Source organism: Camelina sativa, chromosome 3 (assembly GCF_000633955.1).
Source record: "Camelina sativa cultivar DH55 chromosome 3, Cs, whole genome shotgun sequence".
Lineage (NCBI taxonomy): Eukaryota > Viridiplantae > Streptophyta > Magnoliopsida > Brassicales > Brassicaceae > Camelina > Camelina sativa.
The window spans coordinates 11,469,369-11,479,271 of NC_025687.1; the positions used below are offsets into that span (position 1 = coordinate 11,469,369).

Genomic DNA, 9,903 nt, shown 5'->3' on the forward strand with positions numbered 1-9,903 from the left:
TTTTTTTTTTTTTTTTAATCATCATCTTCCTCTTCTCATAAAAGAACCTCTCCTCCACCTTCAAATTCTCCTTCTCCGATCTCTCTCTATCTACACACACCGACGCTGCAAATACCCATAGGCTTTATAAGCTTCTTCACCTTTAAGCTTTTCAATTATTATTCTATTTCCTTCCTTTTTTAATTTCCCCCAAATCTGTTCACGGAAGCTAAGAATACAATTCCAAACCCTAATCCGATCATCCCTCTTTCTCCGGTCAGTCTCCGATTCCCTCGATCCACCTTTTTGTTTTTATTTATTCTCCGTTTCAATTTATCGTTGTTGTTTTCTTGGAATTTTAGATTGATTTGAGTCGATATTTGCTTTGGGATTCAGGTTTTGGTTTTTCAAAAAAAAAATGAGTAATCAGAAGAAGAGGAATTTTCAGATAGAGGCGTTTAAGCATCGAGTCGTTGTAGATCCCAAATACGCTGATAAAACTTGGCAGATTCTTGAGCGTGCGATCCATCAGATTTACAATCAAGATGCTAGCGGTCTCAGTTTCGAAGAGCTTTACAGGTATCTCCTTTTGCTCTCTCTCTTGATTCCTGCACGAATTGTTGTGGTTGTGTTTTCTAGAATCTCAATTACTTGGATTCAGCTTAGGTTTCGTGTTTTATTTTCCTTAGCTGGGCGAATGATTTTGTTATGTTTGTTTCATTCTTTTGCTCCAGAAACGCATACAACATGGTCCTGCATAAGTTTGGTGAGAAGCTTTACACTGGGTTTATTGTTACTATGACTGCTCATCTCAAAGAAAAATCCAAGCTGATTGAGGCAGCTCAGGGAGGATCGTTCCTTGAAGAGCTCAATAAGAAATGGAATGACCACAACAAAGCGTTGGAGATGATTCGGGATATTCTCATGTACATGGATAGGACTTACATTGAGAGCACCAAAAAGACACATGTTCATCCCATGGGGCTTAGCTTGTGGAGGGATAACGTTGTGCATTTCACTAAGATACATACGAGGCTTCTAAACACTCTTCTTGATCTAGTGCAGAAGGAACGGACTGGTGAAGTCATAGACAGGGGTTTGATGAGGAGTGTGATTAAGATGTTTATGGACTTGGGTGAATCTGTGTATCAGGAGGATTTTGAGAAGCCTTTTTTGGATGCGTCTTCTGAGTTTTACAAGGTTGAGTCTCAGGAGTTTATTGAATCTTGTGATTGTGGGGATTACCTAAAGAAAGCTGAGAAGCGCCTGACCGAAGAAATAGATAGGGTAGCACACTACTTGGATCCCAAGAGCGAAGAGAAGATTACCAGTGTGGTTGAGAAAGAGATGATTGCCAACCACATGCAGAGACTCGTTCACATGGATAATTCAGGTCTGGTTTATATGCTTCTGCATGACAAGTATGAGGATTTGGGTAGGATGTACAACTTGTTCCGCAGGGTTACCAACGGTCTTCTTACCGTCAGAGATGTTATGACTTCACATCTTAGGGAGATGGGAAAGCAACTGGTTACTGATCCGGAAAAGTCAAAGGACCCGGTGGAATTTGTTCAGCGACTATTGGATGAGCGGGATAAATATGACAAAGTCATCAGCACGGCTTTCGGCAATGATAAAACATTCCAGAACGCGCTAAACTCTTCATTCGAGTATTTCATCAACTTGAATGCTCGTTCTCCTGAGTTCATCTCCCTGTTTGTTGATGACAAGCTACGTAAAGGGATTAAGGGTATCGTCGATGTGGATGTGGAGGTTATTCTCGATAAAGTTATGATGCTGTTCCGCTATTTACAAGAGAAGGATGTGTTTGAGAAGTACTACAAGCAGCATTTGGCTAAAAGGCTTCTCTCAGGCAAAACTGTGTCGGATGACGCAGAAAGAAGTTTGATAGTGAAACTGAAGACAGAATGTGGCTATCAGTTCACTTCAAAATTGGAAGGCATGTTCACTGACATGAAGACTTCAGAGGACACAATGCGCGGGTTTTATGGCAGTCACCCTGAGCTTTCAGAAGGACCAACACTTATTGTTCAGGTTCTTACAACTGGTTCTTGGCCAACACAGCCTGCAGTACCTTGTAATCTCCCAGCTGAAGTGTCAGTTCTCTGTGAGAAGTTCCGTTCTTACTACCTTGGGACCCATACCGGTAGAAGGTTAACCTGGCAAACTAACATGGGCACAGCTGATATCAAAGCCGTCTTTGGAAAGGGTCAGAAACATGAACTGAACGTGTCGACTTTCCAGATGTGTGTTCTCATGCTGTTCAATAACGCTGATCGTCTCAGCTACAAAGAGATTGAACAGGCTACTGAAATCCCGGCGTCAGATCTGAAACGCTGTTTGCAGTCGCTGGCATGTGTAAAAGGCAAAAACGTCATAAAGAAAGAACCCATGAGCAAGGACATAGGAGAGGAGGATTCGTTTTATGTAAACGAGAAGTTCACGAGCAAGTTTTACAAAGTAAAGATAGGAACCGTAGTGGCCCAGAAGGAGACAGAACCGGAGAAGCAAGAGACGAGACAGAGAGTGGAAGAAGACAGGAAACCTCAGATCGAAGCAGCGATTGTGAGGATCATGAAGTCCAGAAAAATACTGGACCACAACAACATAATCGCAGAGGTGACCAAACAGTTGCAGCCACGGTTCCTGGCTAACCCAACGGAGATAAAGAAGAGAATCGAGTCGCTCATTGAACGTGATTTCTTGGAAAGGGATAGTACAGACCGGAAACTTTACCGCTATCTAGCCTAAAAATAAGTTGAATACCACAACCCCAAAAAACAAAAAAGGCTTTACCCCGCTTGTTTCTTTGCTCCCTTTGTTTCGTCTGTTTGGTGTAAAAGCTTCTTAACTGTACGGTAGTCGGTAAGAACGAACCAACACTGTGTTGTTGTTACTACCGTTACTGGGATATACATTTGTTTCCTTAACGATGTCGTATTTGATCGGAATATTGTTATTTTTTACTTAGGACGTTATGGGCCGGGCTAAGGCCTTTTTAGGCCTATTATAAATTGGTTAAGAGCGAAAAAAAATCTTCGCGGCTAAAATTTCAATCAGTCGTAAAAAATCCCGCCAAACTCCGTTTCGTAGCCAAACGGTGGCAACGTTTTCTTTAATAGCGTTTTCCATTTGCCCTTAATTGGTAGTGAGTTCCATTGTCTTTTCTCGAAAATATCTCTCACTCTCAGCCTTTTTGATTCTTTTGTCTCTCTTAACTCAATCGCCGGGAAACTATTTGAAAGAGGATATGGATATCTCCGACATAGCTAGGAAACTTGGTCTGGATAACAACAAGCTTTTAATCAGAAAAGCAGCAGAGATCCGCCGTCTTTGTGATGCCCAGTTCGATTCATCCATCATCGGCGTTGTAAGTCATCCGATTCTGAATTCTTAAAGTCTCAATTTTTGATTGGTTCCTTACGGTGTTCCCTATTTGAACTCGGGAGTGTTTGTTTTTGGTGTACTCAGGGTGAGATCTGTAAAGCTGTGATATGTATGGAGATCGCCGCCTCTAGGTAAAATTTCTTGTTTTTCATAAATTGATTGTGTTATCGATTTCGATTTCCATTAGTGGGTTATCATTTATTGTGCAGTATCTGACTTAATCGATTCGAATCTAATCGCTAGATTGCAGATTCTATTCGATAGACAAGCAGCGATTAAGTTGAGTGGTATGTCTGAAAAGGCTTACTCTAGATCATTCAATAGTCTTCAAAACGTTATTGGGATCAAGTGAGTTTCCTTTTTCAAGTCTTTTTTTGCTTCCAACTTGTTTTAATGAATCTCTGTTGGTGGTGGTGGACTTATATTGATTGATGTGTGTGTGTTCTTGATGGACATTTCAGGATTAAGCTTAATGTAAGAGAATTGGCTGTTCAGTTTGGCTGCGTTAGGATAATCAAATCTGTGCAAAATGTTCTTTCCTCGTAAGCCCTCTTCGGCGCTTCAATTGTGTACTTAATGATTTCGCCTAGCATATGTTTGTTGAAATGCCTCATATGGATCTATAGGTATAAGGAACGGTTTCTTGCATCACTACCAGCGTCGAGACGGGCCAATGCTGACTTTACTAGACCTGTATTTACAGCTGCTGCTTTTTATTTATGTGCTAAGAAGCAGAAGGTAAATACATTGATTTCTTTCTGTTTTTGACGGAATGTTTATAATATCTTTAGATTCTGAACTTTTTCTGTGTTATCTATATGCAGCTTAAGGTAGATAAACTTAGGCTGATTGAGGTTTGTGGAACATCAGAGTCTGAGTTCTCTTGCGTAAGTGTTATATCATCCAGACACAGCTAATATCTTTAATGTATGACCCGATTGCCCAAGTACTGAACGTTGGAACTACATTGCTCTTTTAAAACAGGTCTCAACCTCCATGACGGATCTTTGCTTTGACTGTGTTGGGATTTCAAAGGAAAAGAAAGATGCAAAGGACGTGAAAGGAAACCGAGGTATGGTTTCTTCTCGTCTTATATTCACTACTAGTCTAGTTCAGTGCAGTGAAGGTTGCTTATCTTGAACACAATTAATCAATTATGTGCAAATTTTTCCTCAGACTTGCTTGATGTGTTACCTGGAAAGAGGAGACTTGAGGATGGTGGATATTCATCTGATGAAGAGGTATTTTATTGGCAACTGGCTTTCCTGTAATCGGAAGTATCAGTTTCTCTTTGTGAGGGATTAAATGCACATACTTGTTCTCAAACTTGTGGCTGTTTTGCAACTCACACTACATTTAATTTGCTTTTGCAGTCTTCATGTTACAAAAGACACAAGAAGATGGAAGAGGCTAAGTATGAGGACTGGAAATCCACAGTCGTCAATTCGATCAAGCAGAATCCAGAGAAAGGTGCTGAACTTTTGTAAACTGAATTTATCACCAACCAAGAAATGACTCACTTGTATGTTTTCTTTGTTGCTGATGTATCTGGATATTGTGCCACATTGCAGGATCTAAGAGAGTTATTCAGGCCAGTCTCAATTTCCCAAAGAAGACAGAGACAAAAGAGTTGCCTGTTGATTCATAACCTTGCACACATTCGGACTCGGATCCTTTTCAATTTATTGTTGTTTTTATCACAAGGAATAATGTATGTGTAAATGACAATTCTTGAAAACAAGTGTTTTTAACCCCCCATACACATTTTATTTCTAACTTCTACGCAAACAATGACACAAAAATCTTTAGGAAACTATGATAAATTGAATATTTAAAATGATATTTCGTAAACCCAACTGGTAAGCATCGGTTAGGTTAACTTTACTGGTCCACCACACGTCTCTTTTCCAAGCCTCCAGTCCAGGCTCCAGGTACAACTTGAAAACAAGAATATAACAAAACGCGGGAAGAACATAATCAAGTATACTAACGAATACGATAAAGGAACACATTTGCTTCTCCATCGAACGGTCAAAAAAAAAGATCTATCTTAAGTTAGATCGTTTCATCGTGTGCCACGTAGACAAAGATAGGCTTTTGCTATTTTAGTTTACTGTCTGGCTGTCTCTCTCTTTCTTCCCCAAATTATATCCATTGATGATTGATTTGGCAAAATAAAAAAAAACTGTAAACCCTAAAAACCTCACCTTTTTTTTCCAATTTTTGAAGCTTTTTCTTTCGAGTATATCTATTACTTATTTCTCCATTGTCCTCTCTTTCATTTCTCCAATTGTCAAATTTCCAAATTTTTTTTTTTTTTACGTCCAATTCCGCATTTTCCCGTTCCATTTTCACTGATTCCCACAAGTTTGTAAAGGATCTGAAGGTGGAATTAGGGAGATGGGTTTTGTTCCATCTGACGAATTACTGGGAGCTTTTGCTCCGATTGTGGTGTATTGGGTTTACTCTGGGATTTATGTATCGCTCTCATCGTTGGAGAGCTATAGATTACATTCCAAGGTTGATGAAGACGAGAAGAATCTTGTCTCCAAGTCCAATGTTGTTAAAGGTGTTCTTCTCCAGCAGTTTATTCAAGCCATCGTCGCTATCCTTCTATTCACGGTAAAGCTGCCATACCCATATTAACATTATGATTAAAAATAATGTCAAATTGCTCCCTTGCTGGATACGAGTAATGATTAGTAATGTGATGTATACTTGTTGAATTGGAGTAATGGCTCTTCTGTTCTCTTACTGAGCTCAAATGTTGTAATTGATCTATCTCTGAATCCTTTATGAGATGTGAATTAGAAATGGATAGTTTGGTGTTTGTTTGAGATGTAAAGGAATTATCTTTATCTTGTTCTGGGCCTGACATTGGTTGTTCAGTGATTTGATTGTCCCGTTGTGTAGCATTTTTATTTTACCTTCATCTTATTCTGGATGGTGTTTATAAGAAACTATGGGTGTCACAGGAAATGTTCATCGGTTGTTGATTATACCCAACGTAGTATGTCTCATAGATCATATTCTTTTACTCAATGTTTCTGATAGATTCCATTTCTTTCGTACAATCAAATCTCTGGACCTCTTTATGGTAGAATCTTTTTCACTGTGTTTGCTTAACCATTTGATGATTGAAGCAATTTTTTCTCACAGAAGTTTCATACTTATCAGCTTATGGCTTGGACATGTTCTCTATTTATGAAGCTGTGACTGTATTAGTCAATCACATGTCATTACATCTCTTGAACTCTGTATGTTAGGATGAACTTTTCCACGGTGTTTCTACACGTTCTGAATCTTCGAGTCTATAGTTTTCTTTTTCTCTTTTCTGGCAGTAAACCTTTTTTGATTATGTTGTATCTCATCTGCAGGTGCAGGAAGTGATGCTGATTCCAGCAAGACGAAACAGTTTTCTCTATTGGTTTTAGCTAGCCAGTGTGTAACCGCCATGTTAGTCCTTGACACATGGCAATACTTCATGCATAGGTATATGCATCACAACAAGTTCTTGTACAAACATATCCACTCTCAGCACCATAGGCTTGTTGTTCCCTATGCCTATGGAGCTCTATACAATCATCCAGTAGAAGGACTTATACTCGATACAACTGGTGGCGCTTTATCTTTTCTCATTTCGGGTATGTCTCCAAGAACTTCAGTCTTCTTCTTCTCCTTTGCAACTATTAAAACCGTGGATGACCATTGCGGACTCTGCCTCCCTGGGAATCTCTTCCATATCTTGTTTAAGAACAACACTGCGTATCATGATGTGCATCATCAGCTTTATGGAAGCAAATTCAACTTCTCTCAGCCTTTCTTTGTCATGTGGGATCAGATTCTCGGTACTTACATGCCTTACTCACTTGAGAAACGGAAAGATGGCGGATTTGAAGCTCGTCCAACTAAACAAGTTAAAGACTGATTTGAGTTGAGAGCCTGAGCTTTTGGAACACCTAGAGACTTACTTTGTAATCAGAGGAGCTGATTTGCTTCTCTCTAGAGCTACATTAACCTTGGGTTTGAGATTTGTATATATTACACTACACGTTGTGGTGTACTATAATATACGTGTTGATTATTTAAATTTGACTTTGTAAGAAGAGAATGAAACAGAGTTGGCTTATGCAAAAACTATTAAGTTGAGAATTCAATGATACACCACAAGTTCCAAGCTTTTGGATTGGGAAAGAAATATAAACTATAACATTAATAAATAGATACTCAATAAAAGTGTTTTAAGACAAGACTGTAGCTCTCTCCCTAAGGAGAGAAAGCTCTATCATTTGATCAAAATGTCAGGTCACCCCGGAACGAAAGAAGCTTCAGTGAGACGAGGTGGAGTTGGTGACCCAGTACTGCTTCACAGCAATCAAAACCTTCTCAGGAACTAAAGGACCATCCTCATGATCAACCAGCTTCGCATCCCATCTCATTCCAGAGATGATTCTCTTCACCTTGATCAATGTGTCAACATCGTCCCGGATTATAACAGCTCCTTCTGGTCGGAGAATTCGATCCATCTCCAGAAGAATGTCATCAGCATTGCACCTAAAGAGTTTCAGATTCATACATTAGCGTCCTGAAAGTTTTTGTTACGAGTCATTGAAGAAAACAGATATATACATACTTGTTCTTGTAAAGACTGAAGAGGTGGTTTGCGTGGATTAGGTCATATGTTCTTGGGTATGTAGAGAAAGCCTCACACCTGAAAACCATGTAAACCATGTCTCTCAAACCAGAAACAATAAAAAGTTAAGGAAGTTGAGTGAGAAGAAGAAGGTATTGTTTTTTTAACTTACCAGTCGTGGAAGATACCAATGAGTCCACGTTCATATACAACTCCAAGTCTATTCTTTTCGGCAATTGTGGGAACAACATTCATAACCCAAAGCTTTTGGGACTCGAGAGCAGCAGCAAATCCACCAAACCCTGCGTTCATGTCCATGATGTTACGGTACCTTCCAGTGTCAAGTAGACTGTTGATTCTCTTGTATGCTTTCACATGTTTTTTCCACTGTCGGTTATCATCTTCATAGGCATCAACAGTAACACCAGAGATGGAACCACTAGAGATCCTTGGCGGCACTGCGTTGAGCCTATCTGGGAAAACCTGAAGCTCACCACCAGCTACTTCATCTGAGCTACTTGTCTCCGGATACGGCGTAATACATGCCTCCATTTTCTTGTACCTAGAGCCAAAAACAATTAAACTTGATGCAGATGTTTCTAACAAGAAAAGTAAATGAGGTTATAACAACAAATGAATACTTACCAGACATCATCACTATCATCAGTTTTGCAGAAATTGGCTCTAGGATCATCTTGTCTTGAACGGCATGCCTCATCATTGACTCTCTTCTGCCAGATTGCGATCTCACCATGTTCATACTTTTTCTCCCAACAGAGAAGTTTAGCAGCTTCCTCAATCTTTCTTTGTTCCTCTTGAAGGTCCTCCTTGGGACGTTGCCATGCCTTGTAGTTGACTTTCCAGTTGATTGGAGGACCAGATAGAATCCAGTAGCCACCGGGTCTAAGCACACGGTCAACTTCCATCAAATACATCCCATCTGTTAAAACACACAAAACCACCATTGTAACTAACTGATATATTTTTCATACAAAATGAAAGTCAAATTGATATCATGAGATCAGAAATGGTTCTAACCATTTGCTCCCCATGGAATCAAACACCGAGAGCAATGAGCCATGTCAAAAGCCCGCGTTGGGTATGGCAACTTTATGGTACCAAGAACACCAATAACAGCAGGAACACCTCTCTCGAGAGCAAATTGGACCTGAGCCTCGTGTGAATCTCTTGGTGCAAAAGACATTGCACGTACATTTCTGCTCCATAAGTATGCTCCCCAACTTGCAACCTAACAAAACGTTTCATATTTAATTCCACTATGTAACTATTGAAGAATATCAAACTCTGAAAATTCAAATAAGACAATCAAAACATAAAGACATTACCCCACAACCAGTGTCCAAAGCAGTCCTAACAGTTCCGTTCTCCATAGGTATAACCGAAGCAAGCTGATCAATATACTTATCAGCACCTTGAGGGAACTGAGTTCCACCACCAGGGAATCTAAAAACGTCACCTTCATACTGAATCCAATTCTGAATTGCCTTCTCAACAGTCAATGCTTTATACGGTGCATTAGCATAAGGCACGTAATCTCGACTCTTAGGCCAAGAGAAAGGTGTCACATATCCTTTAGGAGCTGGTATAAGACAGTGTAGTTTCTCCTTCTCAGGTGCGCAATGCCTCTCTCTGTAAATCATACTATCTCTCGGGAAAGTCATGGCGCGTCTCTGATCTTGACATGGAGTGTAATCCGTGTAACGAGCATCGCACGGCTCGAAAGCCTTGACCTTTGCTGCTTCAGAAGCACCAACAATACTGGACTCCCCTGCGTGATGAGTCTCGAAGTTCAAGCTCGGAACAATGTTGCAGTCAGCACCACTGTTTGTCATCTCAAGAGCAATACTGTCTCCTTTACCAAA

The 9,903-nt window shown here is 40.0% G+C and overlaps 4 protein-coding genes across 5 annotated transcripts in view; 3 read left to right on the plus strand and 1 right to left on the minus strand.

The window, feature by feature from the left end:
* Positions 12–2,951, plus strand: LOC104776587 (cullin-3A). Its single transcript, XM_010500684.2, has 3 exons — positions 12–255; positions 376–558; positions 714–2,951. Exons 2-3 carry the CDS (start codon positions 398–400, stop codon positions 2,749–2,751), a joined length of 2,199 nt encoding a protein of 732 aa, XP_010498986.1. The 5' UTR covers positions 12–255; positions 376–397; the 3' UTR covers positions 2,752–2,951.
* LOC104776588 (origin of replication complex subunit 6) lies at positions 3,064–5,156 on the plus strand. Its single transcript, XM_010500685.2, has 10 exons — positions 3,064–3,370; positions 3,472–3,518; positions 3,631–3,735; positions 3,849–3,929; positions 4,014–4,125; positions 4,212–4,274; positions 4,372–4,459; positions 4,564–4,628; positions 4,761–4,857; positions 4,959–5,156. Exons 1-10 carry the CDS (start codon positions 3,251–3,253, stop codon positions 5,033–5,035), a joined length of 855 nt encoding a protein of 284 aa, XP_010498987.1. The 5' UTR covers positions 3,064–3,250; the 3' UTR covers positions 5,036–5,156.
* LOC104776592 (sphinganine C4-monooxygenase 1-like) lies at positions 5,542–7,568 on the plus strand. Its single transcript, XM_010500687.1, has 2 exons — positions 5,542–6,013; positions 6,768–7,568. The coding sequence occupies exons 1-2, from the start codon at positions 5,788–5,790 to the stop codon at positions 7,313–7,315; spliced, it is 774 nt and encodes a 257-aa protein (XP_010498989.1). The 5' UTR covers positions 5,542–5,787; the 3' UTR covers positions 7,316–7,568.
* Positions 7,499–9,903, minus strand: part of LOC104776590 (probable methyltransferase PMT2) — a 10,106-nt gene continuing 7,701 nt past the window's right edge. Inside the window, exons 3-8 of one of the 2 annotated variants that reach the window (XM_010500686.2) lie at positions 9,367–9,899; positions 9,059–9,269; positions 8,666–8,960; positions 8,193–8,582; positions 8,021–8,098; positions 7,499–7,941 (exon numbers count right to left, since the gene is read on the minus strand). In XM_010500686.2, the coding sequence (XP_010498988.1) occupies positions 7,716–7,941; positions 8,021–8,098; positions 8,193–8,582; positions 8,666–8,960; positions 9,059–9,269; positions 9,367–9,899 (1,733 nt within the window). In that variant the 3' untranslated portion in view covers positions 7,499–7,715. The remainder of the gene's footprint in view (positions 7,942–8,020; positions 8,099–8,192; positions 8,583–8,665; positions 8,961–9,058; positions 9,270–9,366; positions 9,900–9,903) is intronic. The other variant, XM_019243653.1, reaches the window with a different exon arrangement.